Source organism: Pieris napi, chromosome 4 (assembly GCF_905475465.1).
Source record: "Pieris napi chromosome 4, ilPieNapi1.2, whole genome shotgun sequence".
Taxonomy (NCBI): Eukaryota; Metazoa; Arthropoda; class Insecta; order Lepidoptera; family Pieridae; genus Pieris; species Pieris napi.
This window is the reverse complement of record NC_062237.1, coordinates 10,273,190-10,292,363: the sequence shown is the minus strand read 5'-3', so window position 1 is coordinate 10,292,363 and position 19,174 is coordinate 10,273,190. Positions and strand designations below refer to the sequence as shown.

At 34.2% G+C, this 19,174-nt stretch overlaps 1 protein-coding gene across 1 annotated transcript in view; it reads left to right on the top strand.

Annotated features, from left to right (window-relative positions):
• Positions 1-19,174, top strand: part of LOC125048802 (olfactory receptor 1A2-like) — an 81,715-nt gene that overhangs the window by 45,457 nt on the left and 17,084 nt on the right. Inside the window, exon 2 of the mRNA XM_047647709.1 lies at positions 11,997-12,219. Within this exon, the coding sequence (XP_047503665.1) occupies positions 12,091-12,219 (129 nt within the window). The 5' untranslated portion in view covers positions 11,997-12,090. The remainder of the gene's footprint in view (positions 1-11,996; positions 12,220-19,174) is intronic.

Sequence of the window (19,174 nt, the reverse complement as noted above, 5' to 3'; positions counted from 1 at the left end):
ATCGCTAATGATTAAATTTTACAATAATTTGATTCTTATCAATAAATAGATTTGCCTGTCCTTATGAAATACGTTTATTATTAGGTATTGAAACTATTACGTATCTAACGTTACGTTTTTTTGTAACAACATAAAACTCATTAAATAACCCAAGCCAAGACGAACGAGCTATTGAGACTGTGTGTACAAAGCTAATAATATCAAGCCCTAATGGTCTCAACCATCTGTTGCGTCCATTAGGAGACAACATGTTCTTGAAATGTAATAAAAGTGCAGTTTGTTCGATGTGCTTCTAAATAAAATGTTTTTCTCGTTTCTTTTCTAACAACATGATCTCTCTATAGAATTATCACATATATTAATAGGGCTCACATGCTTTGTAAAACAAAGGCGAAAACTATAGCGTCGTTTTAATGTGATTTGTCCACCGGATCTCTATTCCAATCACGTGGCACAATCCGTTTTAACGCTAGATGTCACAATGAAGCGAAACGCGCCATTCGTCTTTTGTTTTATATTGTCATCCGCCATGTTTGTAGGTAATTTATTAGTTAAAGAACATAACTATAACATGCCTCAAACATGCCTTGTTAGACTATTCTAGAGGCGTAATCAGAGGTTAGTATTTTATGCGGTGAAAGATATAGCGTATATAGAAACAATAATGGTTAACACAGTAATGGACTGGCGGGGACTTAAAGAGAAATTGTATAGGACTTCTGTCCTTTAAAACTAACCAAACTCTCCTTGTCACACACAGTCAGGGGGCAAACGCGCAGGGGGCTGACCTGATGTTAAGTGATACGGCGATAGACACTTGTCAGAGGGCTAGCAAGTGCGTTGCCGAGCTTTTAAGAATTGGTACGGTCTTTTCTTCAAGGATCCTTAGTCGAATTGGTTTGGATATACTTCAGTGGGCAGCTGGTTCCACATAGTGATGGTGTTTATTAGCGGAAACGCGCAAACTTGTGTCTTCTTGGGGTTAAATTGGACTTGATTTAGTCGAACCCAGTCCGAGACTCCACGTAGCGGAGTTTCGACAAAGTTACATTTTTTAAGATGAATCGCGATTTCTAATTTCAATATAGAAATCGATATGAATTAAAAAAAATGTTCGAAGTCACAAAGATTTGGAAATAGTAAAGGAAAATCAAGGCCTTGAATTTTACTTACAATCGGCTATAAATTATTTATGTTGTCGATCCAAGGCCAAGATTAATGGTACCAAATTACCTTGTACTTGCCATCGATTGAATATTTGTGGTTCAATCGATATAACTACTTCCACAGATACAAGCAGTTATAGGAATCTTTTTTTTTTATAGAACAGGGGCAAACGGTCAGGGGCTCACCTGGTGTTAAGCGATACCGCCGCCCATGGACACTCTCAATGCCAGAAAGCTCGCGAATGCGTTGGCGGCCTTTTAAGAATTGATACGCTCTTTTCTTGAAGGACCCTAATTCGACTTGGTTCGGATATATTCACTATTATGTTAAAAATTAACAATGGAATCTCCTTGGTGACAGAAACTTATTGGAATGAATGTTATAAATTATTCTTTTGTTTTTTTTTAATAATGTCTAAAGTTTTGACGTTCGTTATTCAAATAGTTTCAGAAAAGTTCTTCGTATAAATTATTAATTAAACATTCTGTGTAATTGAAAACTTATGGGACAGTTTTTCATGGTATTACATGGTATTTCATGCTATTTACAAAAATTATTTTATCATAATTTGCTGTAGCCTGAAGCTAAACGACCAAAGCCCACGTCATTTTCATTCCATTCTTCCATTATTTTAACGATGCTATGTAAACAAGCTATCTTTTTATATGCCCTTTATTTAATACATATTACAAATAACAAGGAAATGAGCTACGAGAATACGTTAAGATTACGCGATCACAAAACAATTGATTTTTTAAAATAAGAATGAGTATACGTATGACAGACGTAATTTTAAATTATATTAATAAAAAATTCATTTTTAGAACTTTAGTTGCGCGCTGTAGCATGGTGCGGTTGAAAGTTGCTAAATTTTTTCGTTTCACTCTTGAAAGTTGCCGCGATTTAGAAATTATAACTTAGTATTTCAGCTGTACCTCATTTATAACATACTAGCTGCCTTGCGATTCTGTAACTCACTTTTCGAACTCACACAGCGGTTTTCGCAGCGGCGGTCGCGCTGAAATCAGTCGTAAAGCAGTCATTTTACCATTTGGCATTCTTATAAACAATAAACTACAAGCTCCTTATCAGAATGCCAAATTATAAAATGACTGCTTCAACCGCTGTGTGAGTTCGAAAAGTGAGTTACAGAATCGCAAGGCTGTACCCTGTGTAGGCTACCCTGTTGAGAAATGAGAAACAAAACAAAGAATGCAAATTTAAACTTATATGAAATAGGTTTAATTGTGCAATACTTAAGTAAATAATAAAAATGTAAAAAATCGATGATAAAAACAATCCTTGATGCAGATTATATTTCATGCACCATAATGTTCTAGTCTACAAATAAAATCAAATTGAAAGAAAAATTAGGCATCATCACCCGCACCATGCTAGAGCCCACATAGTATAGTAGATGTTTTTTTCTTATGTTATAAGAGGCAAACGGGCAGGAGGCTTAGCTGTTAAGTGATTCCGCCGCCCATGAACACTCACATTGCCAGAAGGCTCGCAAGTGCGTTGCCGGCCTTTCAAGAATTAATTAATGTTAATTATAAAACAAAAGGCGCATTAAAAGTAAATGGATAACTCTATTTTAAGATAAGGTTATATAATAATTAATGTTACCAATTATACAAGGTTTTCCTCATAAAATACAAAAATGTGACTCCCACTAATTAATTTATTTATTTGGGAAACAAAACAGATTCGTCTCTGTACAATAAAAAAGTAAAAAAAAACATAAATATAAACACATTGGATATATCCACAAAAGTTTCACTGATAAAAAATAAATAAATAATAATAATGAGCTACAATGTATAAATAATGAATAGGGCAAAAATATCCTAGTATCCCTGCCTGCAGTATGCTGAGTTGTGAAAATCTCATAAATTAGCATGCTCAAACGGTGAAGAAAAACATTGCAAGATAACGGTCATGTCAAATCAGCTTTTGTCGTCCAAATGCCTTTCCTACTTATTAAAACGATTCATGAAAATGCTCGCCCATTAGGGGTAACGGGGTGTAATTTTTGAAGTTATTCTTCTTTTGGCGCGTTAGGGAAAAATTATGAGGGTAAATTTTTACGATGCGCGTGCACACCGTCACAATAAACCGACACCCTGAAGTTAGCATAGACAACATTTTAAAATAAAAAATGTCCATTTCTTTAATTATGTAGAAATATTTTTTGTGATATTTAAATAAACTTTATTTATCTAGATAATGCGCTATAATAAAACTTTCAATGTATGAAATACATTTTTTCTATTGTTAGTGTCGTTTTTTTCTACAAACGTAGAATAAGGAGAATGAAGTATAACTTTTAAAAAAACTTCTAAAAGAAGTTTTCTTAATCATATCGCTTTATACTTGCGGCATATTTGCGGTGCGTATGTTACCATCCCTAACTCGAAGGGTCCTTATTAACAAAAGCATCGCCAAGAAATCTCCGTGCACTTTTTAAAATCATTTTTGAATTCTAACTGTTTCGTCTAAGATATTCAATTGTTCTATAAATGTTTGCACTACAACTTACATTCAGTCTCGTCCTTTATCAAGAATAAGGCTGGTAAAACTTTTGCTTGTTTATCTATCACGTGTACTTACAGTAGAAGCAAATCACGTAGAGTGCTACCGCTTTATTAAATCAAACGTAAATCCCTCTGATTGTAAAAATCCTCTTTTACCTCTCAAACATGGAAGTTGCATTTGAGTCGGAATCTCTGAGAGCGCTCGACTTGGATTAATAATGACAAATATAAAATTGCTTTCGACGTATTTTCAGTATTTGGACATGATAAAACGTTTCATTTGCTTAAAATAAAAATAAAAAACGTTATAATGACAACATTTATTTAAAATACATATGCGATAACTGTGAAAATTAAAAAAAAATATGTTGTATAATTACTAATGCTCAATAAGTTTTATACATATAATAGACTATTGCGTATTTTACTATTAACTCATAATATAACATAAATATACAATTGTATATTTGTTAAGATTTAATAGAAACAAGTTGTTTTATATGTGGAAAATACCTAAGACTTTATTTAGTTTGAAAATAGTATATTTCATTACGAGTGCGGAAAGCTTGTCATTGCAAAGAGTTCCGACAAATGTCTACCCGAGCCGAGGCGCAGCCGAAGGTGAGAGTTGACAGTCGGAACAAGTTGCAATGATGGTTCCGCACGTGTACTGAACGACTATTTTTAATACAGTCGCGAAGAAACTATTTGCTTTTTTTCTCTTCTCTCCACGTAATAAATTCGTCGTATGTAGAAATGTAGCGACTTTTTGACTTTTCCGGTAAAATGTTCTCCGAAGCATTTTGTGCAATTATACTGAGTTCCGGTGGTGTTAATTCAAATAAAATATCGTCGAAATTACTCATTTTGTGCAACAAACAACTAAACTCGCAAGAACAATTTTGGAAAATGGCGCCAACCGTAAAATAATATAATCAGAGTTATTTTTTTTTGTTTTCACCCATTCTGGGTAGGCAAAGGGAACTATGCCCATACAGCCAAATCTTCAGTAGAATTTTTTTATTGATATGAAATAATAAATTTCATTTTCAAAATTTAAACAGATGAAATGAAATGAAACCCAACCTAACTCATTGAATTAAATCATTAAATCTGATATTGAAACAAATTAGTAGCTTCTTTAAAGAAATATATGCATGAATCATACACACTTCTATGATTTTTTTTAGTAAAAACTTCGTGGTTGGTTTTTTCTTTTTAATAGACATTATTTTGACAGTTGGGAAAGAGAACGCACGAGTTCGGAAATGGTAAAGAAAAAGCACGAGTGTGTAATAGCCCACATCCCGAACGCTATACGTCCCTGCAATACGCCACTTTTTGAGCAACTGTATTAAAAACAATATATCAGTAATGTTCACAGAGTAGAGAGTAGGGCAAAGACAAACGAGCAACACTTGACATAAAAGACAACTTAAGTCTATGGACCAAAAGGCGCGAAATTTAAATATTACAACAATATCTAATATTAGAGATAATTTAATGCGAGTCTTACAAAGATTGTGGACACCGTTACAGTTTCTATATATTGTATTATTTAAGAATAATAATTTTCTTTTATTTACGCGAGTATATGTTTTACCTTTAAGGTAATAATACAACACAGATAAAGGCACAGGCGTTTGATAGTCCTTTGCTAGAATTGGAAATAAATTACAAATGCAAATTAATTGACCTAATTACTCTAGTCTAATTGAACTATATAGGTTACGATAGTACATGGTGCTGCAATTGAGGATCCATGATTGTCAAATATTCTCTCATATTTCCGGTTAAAAATATATTTAATACACGGATAAAATTCGCTATTAATTATAAAAATTTTATACACCTGGTAACAATTTATTAATAATAATTTAATTGGTGTTATTTGAACTACCTACATGAATTAAACTATTTATCATAATTTATCAGCGCAATTACTTAACACAACAGCTTAAATTAATAATAATCTTAAAGTATTTTAAATATGATAAATGAGATATTTTGAAAATTATGTATTGGGAGAGAAATCGCTTTTCATAATAGACCACAAGCCCATGAACAAAAAATACCTGTGAAATGACCCAACGTGAATTACGCTTAGAAGGCTGTTACTATATCTGAAAATAGCTCTGAGCACTATGCCGTCATTTCTGAGCGGTACATGTGAGTACGTGAGTGAATGGACTTTCTCAGGTACAATGGGGGAATTTCGACTAATTATTAATGTACGGCTTTGTTATAAGTGTATAGATGATTAAAAATAAATGTCGAAAAACCTAGTGCCGTACAAAAGTGATGGTGCCGGAAGTCGGTGCAAATTTTTAATTCGACGACAGTTGCAGAAGCAATATAGGTCATTTATTACTGTACGGCATTTGTGTGATTCCTTTTGGACACATATACAGATACTTTACCCGTAAACGCCGTACATATTCCCAGCGGAGCGGTCGAAAGCCAAGGGTCGCAACATATGTCTGATTAGCATATAGGTGATGATGATATGAATCAAGATAAAATTAAATGATATTGAGAGTACTTCACAAATAGATAACATTTTCCAGCATGCCGTACATTTTTTGTGGAACACATAGGTGTATGGGGTAAATTACTTTTCTCAGAAAAGAGTCATTTTCCGGTGACTTTTATCTGTACGGCAATAACACAGGTTATTAATACTTAAGACAATCTTCAATAAAAGATAAATGCCGTACACTTTCGATAGTCCGCTACCACCGCCTACCAATATAGGGCGTCCCAAAGTTATGGGAAATGAAGGGAAAGTACCTTAAATATCGTAGATAGGGTATTTTACTAAAAGAAGACTTTATGTTATTTTTAAAAGTTATTAATTCTGCATTCAAAGATTTTTTTAAAATTACTTGCCTCGTCTGGGAATCGAACTGACTTAAATGTAAAAAAAAACACCCCTACTTTTATGATGCCAATCGAAAGAATGGCCAAAAACTAATAACTCTTCTTAAGTAACATAGTATTTTAAAAGAAAGGAACAGCGTGAATCTATCGAAAGATCGTAAGGATATTGTAAGTCTATTAATTGAATGTGTTATTGAATTATCTTGTGTAGAACTTGACTTGATTGAATGAACTTGTGGCCGGTACACGCATACTATAACATAGTTCTCCAAACTATGTTATAGTATGCGTGTACCGGCCCCCTTCCGGAGATTATTACAATTTCGAGTCAGTAATGGAAGATGTACTTAAAAGACTGACTAGAAAACGAAAGTCTCATTATTTGCGGAGATTTTAACATAAACATACTTGAAAGTACTTCAGTAAGCACTAGATTTATTTCAATGTTTAAATGCTTCAATTTAGTAAACCAATTCTCTGAACCAACAAGAATCACCTCCCATTCAGCAACTTGTTTAGATAACATATTTTCGAGTGACAAACCTATTTCTAAATCAGTAATAACAAACCTTACTTCTGACCATTGTGGTCTGATAGTTGGCTTCTCTGACAAAATATTTGATGAAGCGTTAAGTATCGCCCCATCACAAAAAGTCGCATCGAAAGTTTTAGGCAAAATATTAATTCTAAGGTTTGTACAATAGATTACTCTGTTCTAAATAATTCGGAGAGTCAATACAAAAGATTGTTTAATGTTATTCAAAATGAGTTTGATAGTATTTACCCATTAAAGACTGTAAAGTGCAACAAAAAAATCAAGTTTGATGACTGGGCCACGAGTGGTATTTTTAAGAGTAGGAATAGGCTTTATGAATTATATACATTAAGAAAATATAATCACAATGCAGTGTTTATGGAATATGTCAGAAATTATTCCAAAACTTTTAGAAAAGTTTGCAAATATACAAAAGCATTGCATATACGTGAGAAAATTAAGAATTCAAGTAATAAAATCAAAACTACTTGGAATGTTATAAATCGAGAAACAGGAAACCTTAAATCCCGTAATAATTCATTCTTTTTAAAGGTAGATGATAAGATTATTGTTGAAAGCTCAGAGATTGCTGATATTTTTGAAGATTTCTTTTCAAACATACCTGTAATTACTTCATCTTCTCTGAATTCCTCTCCCAAAAAGGCTATTAGTTTTCTTAAAAGTCACGTACCGGAATGCAAAATAAATTTTCAGTTTAAGCACGTTAGCACTGGTGATGTAGTTAAAACTTTTAAATCTTTAAAATTAAAACATTCTGGAGACTTGTGGGATGTTTCTGTACGTATTATTAAGGACATTATAGATATTATTGCCCCAGATCTTGCGTATATTTTTAACAATTGTATTGATGAAGGAAGTTTCCCAGATTTAAGGAAGCATAGTAAAATAATACCTTTATTTAAATCTGGATGCAGGACAGAACCTACTAATTTTAGACCCATCTCAATATTGCCAACTTTAAGTAAAGTTTTTGAAAAAATTATACTAGAACAATTAATTACATTCTTTAATACAAACAGTCTTCTACACAACGCACAATACGGTTTTACTAAAGGTCGCTCCACTACCGATGCTGGAATAGCTCTGTTACGACATATATTTGATGCATGGGAGAAAACTCAAAATGTACTGGGAGTTTTCTGCGATTTGTCCAAGGCGTTTGATTGTGTTGATCATGAGACTCTGCTTTGCAAACTTGACCACTATGGTATAAAAAATGTAGCTCTTAACTTAATAACCTCTTACCTAAGTTGTCGAACTCATAAAGTTGATATAAATGGAACTAAATCTTCGGGATCACACATTAAAATGGGAGTCCCGCAAGGATCAATATTGGGACCATTTTTATTTCTTATATATATTAACGATTTGCCTTCTTATGCAAAGCCATTATGTGATATTGTATTGTTTGCTGATGACACGTCCTTGATTTTTAAAGTAAATAGATATAAGACAAATTTTGACGATGTGAACAATGCACTTTCTGAAATAGTGTGCTGGTTTTCTGCAAATAATTTACAATTAAATGCCACAAAAACAAAATGCATAAGATTTACTTTACCTAATGTTAAAACTACAACTATAGAGCTTAAATTGAACAATGAAAAACTAAATTTAGTTGATTCTACGGTATTTCTGGGCATTACAATAGACCAAAAACTTCAATGGAGTCAGCATATCACTAAACTTTCTGACAAGCTTAGTTCTGCGGCATACGCTATTAGGAAAATTAGGCAACTCACAGACGAGGAAACTGCCAGAATAGTATATTTTAGTTACTTTCACAGCGTTATGTCGTATGGAATTCTTTTATGGGGCAAAGCAGCAGATATACAATCTATTTTTATCTTGCAAAAACGTGCTATTAGGTCAATTTATTGCTTGAAACCAGGCACTTCACTTAGAAATTTGTTCAAGAAAATCGATATTTTGACGGTACCTTCCCAATATATTTACAACTGTATCATTTTTGTGCGTAGTAATATTAGTTCTCTTTTAAAGAACAGCGACATTCACAATAGGAATACAAGAAATAAGGGAAAACTTTTCCAGCCGTCTTACAGGTTGCAGAAAATAAATACTTCATTTATGGGCCTAAGTATACGCTGCTATAACATGATTCCTAGTGAAATATTGGAACTGCCTTTAAACAGATTCAAAACCCATATCAAAAAAACCTTAATGTGTAAAGGTTACTACACAGTCAATGACTACCTGGAAGATAAAAATGCTTGGCAATAGTTCTAATTATGTATGAATATGTGTGTAATGGTGAATGTGGTAAATCACAGAACAGATTTTTATTTTTTTTTACTTATGTAACTTTAATGACGTTGTGGTTTATGACATTTTCATTTGAATAATTGTAATGTAAAGGGAGGGCAAAACTTGCTGAGTTTCTTGCCCGTTCTTCTCAGAACAAGGCCTCCTGGTAGTTTTGCGAACGGATGGCGTAGTCCTGCTCTTTCGTGAATTTTGTAAACGTTGTTGACATTCATAAGCATGCTCTAAGAAGCATCTAAATTGAATAAACGTATTTTGATTTGATTTGATTTAATTTAAGCCGGTTCGATTTCCAGACGAGGCAAGTAGTTTTTAAAAAATCTTTGAATGCAGAATTACTAACTTTTATAAATAACATAAAGTCTTCTTTTAGTAAAATACCCTATCTGCGATATTTAAGGTACTTTCCCTTTGTGTCTCATAACTTTGGGACGCCCTGTATTATATATATTTTTGTTAAAAATATTTTTCCTTTACCTCTCTCTGCTGGTACGATAAGGCTGTAAATATACTTTACAGCCTTATGGTAGTATACTCAGATATGTACAGTTATTAATGACCTTAAGGGACACCTCAAACGTCGTCGAAGTTTTTATCAGCTGTAAAGAATAATCTGGAGTAAAATGTACGGCATCTGGTTTTTTTTGTTTATTTATATTTGTTACATATAAAATAACAATAATAATAAAAATAATAATAAAACCGACTTCCGGCACCATCACTTTTGTACGGCACTAGGTTTTTCGACATTTATTTTTAATCATCTATACACTTATAACAAAGCCGTACATTAATAATTAGTCGAAATTCCCCCATTGTACACGAGAAAGTCCATTCACTCACGTACTCACATGTACCGCTCAGAAATGACGGCATAGTGCTCAGAGCTATTTTCAGATATAGTAACAGCCTTCTAAGCGTAATTCAGGTTGGGTCATTTCACAGGTATTTTTTGTTCATGGGCTTGTGGTCTATAACTAATATACTCGTATATGAATTATTGCAAAGCGTCGAATTTAGCTTAACACAAGCTACTAATTATATATAGGTATATTGTCTTGGTTTGATGATAAACATTTGAATATAAACGCAAATAATTTACTTTTTTCATTGCCTATCAGCATTTGATATCCGGAAAGCGTATCTAATCGTTAACTTAAACACTAAAATGCCACTTTTTTTATTAAATATGTGATTAAAGAGTGAATGGTAAGTACCTACCTAGACACAGGAATATACAATATATAAAATAAATCAGTGGCAGTACAACCTTTTTAGATCTGGGCCTTAGATTTATGTATCTGTTTCATGATCATTTGTCAACTAATAGGCAAGTAGGTAATCAGCCTATAGTGCCTGACACACGCCGTCGACTTTTTGGGTCTAAGGCAAGCCGGTTTTCTCACGATGTTTTCCTTCACCGTTCGAGCGAATGTTAAATGCGCACATAGAAATAAAGTCCATTGGTGCACAGCCGGGGATCGAACCTACGACCTCAGGGATGAGAGTAGCACGCTGAAGCCACTTGGCCAACACTTCTCCATATACAATACATAGTTACATTATATTGTTTAGATGTTATTTTACTTACGCAAATTCTAGTATAAAATACGACCTTCCAGGCTTTACAATATGTATGAACTTAGTATACATTCAATAATGTTTATTTATCAGTAAGTAACAACTCTATTCAATAATCAATAGATATTTTTCTTTGTGTTCGAGAAATCCCAGATGAATCGTATTGAAGTGCATTAGATGACAGACCTTTACGTTGTTATTTGTGATAAACAATTTTCTTCCAGCAAACAGTGGCGCTTTGTTGTAGGTAACACGTCAATGTATATTATGTTAATTAAAAATGTACTTTAAATGCTATAAACGCACGCGTTCAACCACAATATTAAAGAATGAACTCCTACTGTCAGAACGCGATTAACTCAAAATTACTAAACGGATTTATGCACGGCTTCTAATAGATAGTGAGGTTCCAAAGATAGGAAGGTTTGCGTGCATAATTCATTATTGTTCTAAATAAATTGACTGATAATTAGTAGTAGCAAAAAAATCTTGCCAAAATACACGAAATCCACGAACGTGCTACACATGCGCACTTGCGAGAAAAGCTAGTTCATATGGAGAATTATATATATTGCTTATATTATAACGATTTTTTTCAAACATTTCTACGATACTTTTTTATGCATTTTGTTGGTTTCTTAGTGTCACTTCTTTATATAGAAAAACTAGCTGAAACATGTTGTATAAAATGTTGTATAACATGTTATGTTATATAGTCTGTACGCACCGTTAGAAACATTTTTTTAGTACAATAAAAATATTTTTTTTTTTGGGTGGACACCTATTATCACTTAAGGGGTTGAAAGATAGATAATAGCCGATTCTCAGACTTACTGAATATGCATACAAAATTTCATAAGAATTGGTCGAGCCGTTTCTGAGTAGTATGGCAATGCACATTGTGACACGAGAATTATATATATATATATAGATAAAACTATGTTTGAAATAACCTAAATCAATTTTTGTGATACCATATTTTGATTTTTCAGGCAATCGAAATGCGGTGGAACGCAGCAGCAGCAGTAAGATAGCCATGGTGATGCCATGATAGCGTGAAAGGGCATATAGGCTGTAGCCTCAGGGATGAACGGGACGGACGTACGTGAAGAAGCTGCTATAGAGCTCGTGCTTAGCGTAGCCGTCACCGTCATCTCCGCTATTGGTCTGCTGCTAAACGTCTACATTCTCTTCATCATCGCTTTAACCAAACAGGTAATGCAAGTCTAGAGAAATTTACCTTTATGTCTTACTGGGTGCTTAGTACTTAGTGGGTGTGGTTGTGTGTTCAAATTTTGTTTTTTTTTTTTTTTTTTTTAATATATCACTTTTCTACTCCCCTGCCATTGTGTCCAGGGACCTTTGCACATCACACGTCTCGCGAAAGACGCCCCGGCTACATCTGTAATATTTTTGTTTACAATATTCATGGGCGAGCCGGGACGCAATTTCTCGCGAGACCCGTTCTTGGGGTTTTGTTTGCCGCCTTTATATATTCCACAATTTTATGGCAGAAACGTTCCAGGCACGATCTGTGCTTTATTAACATGTCCTGTAGGCCGTTACGGTCTACAGTCATCTGCATTTGTTGCTCCAGGTCGTGCCTGGACGATTCGAATATAGGGCAATGTAGGAGCACATGTTCTACTGTTTGTTCTTCATCGCCGCAGTCACATGCTGGGCTTGTCCTAATTTTAAACTTATGAAGGTAATGTGCAAAGGCTCCGTGCCCTGTAAGAATTTGCGCCATCTGGGGTGTGAAACGCTTCTCTTTTATTAATTTGTACGCAGTTCTAACATTTGCGATAAATAATTTTGTAGTTCCAGCTGTTTCACCCCCCAGGTAGCGTTCATTCCATACATCTAGAGTCTTTTGCCTTATCTGATGTTTTACATATGACAGGGGGTATGCGGCGTATTCAGGTTTTGACCTTAGTCTTTCCGCCGCTTCTTTTGCTAACGTGTCCGCCCTCTCGTTCCCTGGCGTACCAACGTGCGCCTTTACCCAGAAGAGGCTTATATGAGTTCCTCTTTGCGGCACTCTTCCAGGCTCCGGCGGATCTCGGCTACCTGGGGATCGAAAGATCGTCCACTCACAATAGCATCTAATGCTGACCTAGAATCACTGTATATTTTAGCATCACGCTTATTTTTATTTATGTGGCTAGTCGCGTTTCGTAGTGCCGTCAATTCAGCTTGAAAAACTGTGCAGTGGGGCGCCATCTTAATCATCTTGCTATTTATTTCCATTCCATCTTTCCATTCCGTCCAAGCGGCACCCACTCCTATACTTGTTTTGCTGCCGTCCGTATAGATTTGTGTGCCGCCGTGTACCTCGATTTCTTCCGGATTGGTGAGCATCTTGTAGTCCAGTTTTGTTTGTTTCGCCGGGTGTGGGAGATCTACGTATTTCACTCTCCTGTCTAATTCTTCGCCCTCCAGTATTTCCTTGCTGACCCCCCTTCTTATCTCGTAAAAGGCAGCGGCTTCTTGAATACGGAGGTCTAGTGGAAGTATCCCGGCCAGTAGGGTTGCTGCGTGTAATGATGTCGTCCTATAAGTTTTTGCTACTTTTTGGGCAAAGCCCCTTTGAAGATGATTTAGTTTTCTGCGTACACAGATTTTATTTGTCGCGGGAGCCCACACCGCGGCCGCATACATTACGATTGGTTCAATAACGGCAGTGTACGCGGTCGCGATAACTTGCTGGTTTAGTCCCCATTCGATCTTCGCGGCTTTGGCCAGCTGCTTATATATCTGGATTGCCTTCCGGCATACCCTCTCCACATGTCTGTTAAATGTGAGTCTAGCATCCACATCAACTCCGAGAATTCGAATGTGGTTATCCATCTGTATCGGTACATTATTCATATTTAGCCGTGGGGTATCATACTTCAGTTTGCGCGTCACCACCATGGCTTTGGTCTTGTGTGGCGCAAACTTCAGTTTGTTTAGGATACCCCATCTATGTATCCGGTTCAATGTTAGGTTGAGGTTCTGCTGGATCTCACTACCGGTCTCTCCTTCCGCTATCAAAACGACGTCATCCGCAAAAGCCTGGACGTACTCATAATATTGATATTGCTACCACTATTGGAAGTTACGTGGTAATATTACTGGCTGTGAACCAATTTATTAATCTGCACAATTATTATTAGACCGCCTCTGACACTTAGTAGAAACAATTATTGTTTGAATTGACCAGACACAGAATACGAATCACCTGCATTTGATTAAAATAATAATTAAACAGAGGCAGAAATGTATTGAGATTGAACACATGATATAAACTTAATATAATAAAAGCTTTTCTTAAAAATAAAGCTCAAAGAATTTGCAAACAATTCATTTGAACACGATCATAAGGTAACAATTTATTGTGATCGAAATAAAATGGTCCATTCCTTTGTATTCAATCAAGCAATTTCACATAATCGGCTGGACACGCTCCAGTTTAATGTCAAACCTATGTTTTCTAAGGCGAGAAGGTAACAGAGCGGTAACAAATTCAATTCACTTTAAACTTTCTTGAAGGTTTTATTTCCCTTTATTAGATTGAACTTGTTACTTTAGATTAAGTACTTTATTTTCCTAGTGTGTTTATTCACTTTTGTTTATAGCTACGAGAGTAGTGTAGTGGTATAAGCTTGCAAATTTAACTGGGGCCGTGCGTTCAATTCCCCGCTGTGCACCAATGAGCGCAATTAACACCTGCTCCTACAGTAAAAGGTAAACATCGTGAGGAATCTGTCACGTCTAGACTCAAAAATCCATATGTAGCGGCTGACTGACAGTCGCTGTGGCCATTTATAATTTATTAATTAAATAACACTGTAATTATAAATTAATTCAAAGATTCCTAACACAATTAATAATAAATAGATAGGTCAGTAACAGAACTTTCGAACAAGTACCCTCCTATATCAGCTAGTTTTAAAAAGAAATTCGTGTGTCTATTAACTGCAGGCTTTGTCTCGCCACTTGACACCGAAAAAGACTAGGGCCTGTTAAGTGCCATTGTCATTAAGTTGAAATACCTTGAAGCATCCTATAATAAGGATATCATAATATTATGTTTCATTTGGCTATTTTGAGACTGTTATCTTAGTCAGACTCAAAGTTGATAATTTAATTAAAAGTTTAATAAATTTATATATAATACAACTCTCCCAATTCCCAGTATTTTTCATGCGTTCTTTTACAACAACATGTATGCTTAAAAACATAAAATTTGCCCATTCAAACTGTCTTACTCTTACTTCGCAAAATATTATTATTAATATTTCTGGTTTTGGAAATCACATATAAATTATAGTTTTAAGGATTTTGTTATAGTAAAATGCATGCCGTGTTTGCCTGTTAAAAATTTATTTTATATTATATGTAAGGCTATAATGTAATGTCAATTTGCACACCTTTAAAAAAATAAATAACGTACATTTTAATAATATTAGAACAAAGAAATTTTAAAAAATTTATGTCGAAAATTATACATAATATCATGAAACATATATAGCACAAAATGCATCATTAAAACTAAATCTAAATAAAAACTTAAACCTCATTAAACCACAATAAACAATATAAGACTCAGAAAATATATTGATGTTGTTATTAACGTTAAATTAAGTATATGAGTGAGAGCATATGGAAGCAATAAAAGGATAAATATCCACTTACGTTTAAATGATGCCAAAATATCGCAGGAATTGCTACGAGCCGTAGCTTGGTAACAACTTTCGTCTGTGCTTTATTATCAGGCCAAATACGTTTTTTATAACATTTCTTCATAGAAAATTAGTTAATCAAGAGCAGTACAGTTCTATAGACTTTAATAATAATATTGGCCTTTTAATTCAGATACTTTTATTGAAGTGAAACTTTTTTATCGGGGTTGGAAAAAAATTTAATGTAACATTTTTCCGTTACGCGCCATCTTTTGAAGTGAAACTTCTTTATCGACGTATGGGAGAAATTTTGTAGCAGGTTACGCGCCATGTTGCTTTTTGAAGTCAAACTTCTTTATCGGCGTTGGAAAAAAATTTACACACATTTGTCACATTTTTCGGTTACGCGCCATCTTTTTCTTGTCCCTACCACGGTTGATCCGAAGCCATTAGTAACAAAAATATATAATAACGACAATAATGATAGTAATACTAATAATTCTATTACAATTAATGAAATTCTGTAATAATCTTAGTACTACATAGTAGTACAGTAATACAAAAAATTGTTAAAATGAAATAATTGTATTTGTATTCATGTCTATGATAATAAAAGCCTTTTGTTAAACTTTATCTAATTTAACTTTATTTAACCAATTTCTGTAAAGTTGCATATAGTACATCATTTTTCGAAAAATAAGGTCATAAAGATGTTTCACTTCTTACGTGTGTACACCTAGTACACGCACACATTTTTTTTAAACACGTTTCTATTTCAATCTTCTTTCAGGTATGTGTGCCCTATTTGGCAAAGGCCTCCTCCAAATCCCGCCATTCCTCTCTGCCATCTACCACCTGCTGTTTCTTTAATTTGGTCTATCCACCTTCTAAGTTGTCTTCCCCTTTTTCGTTTGTTTCTTGGGCACCAGTTTAGTACTATTTTGCTCCGCTTGTCTGCTCCAACTTTAATTATACTAAGACGTAAAAGTTACAGCTTAAACATATACTGGTTACAATAACCATATTCCCAAAAGACCCTCTCAAACAAACCATTTTGTTCCATTCATTATCCGCGTTAAGCACAGTTAACTAAGAATGTGTTAGGGAATATAAAATCCCTTTTAATAGATACTTTGTGAACAAGCGAGGGATATGATGGAAATTAGAGGTAATGTAGGGTTTTAATGTGAGTTTTATGTATGTAGATATATATGTTTACTATATATATAATTGCCATTCGTTTAGTTTGTCTAGAATGTTTCAAATGGTCCGGTTCAATTTTCAGCGTGATAATTACCGACTAAGCAAAAATTATAATTGTAAATACAGAAATGTGTCGGCTTCGTCAGCGTTCTATGAACGCAAGTAACCGTCTCATACACCATGGACCTGTGCCTATTTCATTTTTTTATTTTAAAGGCATGAAATAGTACAATGTATGTATTTTTTTTTTATAGAACAGGGGGCAAACGGGCAGGAGGCTCACCTGATGTTAAGTGATACCGCCGCCCATGGACACTCTCAATGCCAGAGGGTTCGCGAGTGCGTTACCGGCCTTTCAAGAATTGGTACGCTCTTTTCTTGAAGGACCCTAAGTCGAATTGGTTCGGAAATACTTCAGTGGGCAGCTGGTTCCACAAAGTGGTGGTGCGTGGCAAAAACTGCCTTGAAAAACGCTCAGTTGTGGAACGGCGGAGGTCGAGGTGATACGGGTGGAATTTCGTACTCTGCCTCAACGTCCGTAAGTAATGAGGGCATGTGATAGGGACGTGCCACGGAAGCGGTAATATTCTACTCTTGTTTAATGAACACACCCTAATTGTTATTTGACACTCCCGATTACAGCCCATTTGAAACAACCTTCATAATTGTTATTTATAAATAACACAAAAGTAGCGGGCTTCAGTTCGTTTTTATAACCTCTCTGTCACCTTATTGAACTCTGAGAATTGATAAAAAGAGTGAAACCATATATATTAATCACGTTTTTATTTGCGACGATATTTCTGTTGTTCCATATTGCTTTAACATAAGAAATGCGACATTTGTTTAAGTTTTCATTTTAACATTTCAAGTAGGATGTTTATTTACGTAACTCAAAGATAAAACAATCTTATTATATTTTATCATACCTTATTATATCATATCTTATTATATTTTTATAATACCTACTTATCAAAACTGTCTACTCGACATTTATAGAGAACTAGCTGGTGCCCGCGACTTCGTCTGCGTAGGATTAAAATAATATTTGTACAAAAAATGTAGCGTGAAAGACATATTTTATCTTCTTTAAATACCAGAAGCGATAAAAGTATCTACATATTTTCATTTAGGTATCAATTTATTAATTTATTTAGCAAATGTGCATTTGAAAGAAATTATCAATTTTTATTGTAGTTATGGTTCACTATTTTGGCTATAATAGCTTACGAATAAGACATAGGTATATACCATGGCGGGCTTTTTTGAAGTTGCCCACGGAAGAAGCTACGGCATTGGACATAATTTAAAAACAACATTCGAATAATAATAGAAGTTACACTTAATGTAAGAGAATAATAATAAATATTTATTTATTTAATTTTTCAAATGTAAACTGAACTTTATTGACTATAATGACTCCTTTTCCAGTCTTTGATTATTTAATTGTAATGTACGAGTAATTATTTGCATGCAATCAAAAACTATGTTTAATAATGCCAAAGAAGTATAACTTCTTACGCGCGTACATAAGTACACGCACCTTTTTTTTATTACCAATATTTAAAAACTTTGATTGTTTCCTAAAAACGTCATAAGGAAAGCAAAAACATTTCCGACGTGTGTCTGGCATAGACAATCTACTTGTCAATACACAAGTGCAATCAAGGGAATCGATACGGCATTTGTTTTTCTTAATCCTACAGACGCAGATGAGTTTATTAGACGATAATTTCTAAGACTTAGGAATTTTAGTAATGTTTTCATTAAATGTAATCTCTTGTTTAATGATATAATTAAAATGTAATTACACTTCATTTGCATAGCTTAATTGTAATTTACGACTCAATCCTCGGTTAGTCTAAATACTGATTTATTCTCTCGTATTTAATTATCACAGCTGTTTCAATAGAATGGTCCATAAAATACAATGTATTTTTTATTCGACACTAATAAATTAAAGGTTTTTATTGAAACATCTAATTGGAAATTCCTGTACGACGAAGCACTCAAAGGCTTTGATATATTATCCTTTTGATGTGTTTATTTACAACAATGTCGCAATTATATCACATAAATCTAAAGCAAAAGTACTAAGTTACTTATTAACATTTAGTTACACACAGTTAGTTATTTTACACATAGTACTAACTTTATGTTGTTTGTATTGTATCTTATTTCGGCAATAAGATACAATACAAACAATGCGCATTGAGCGCAGAGGCGATGAGAACTTGGAGAAACTTATCGTGGTTGGTAACACAGTGGCCGTTCACCAAAACTCAAAACTGTACTCTGTC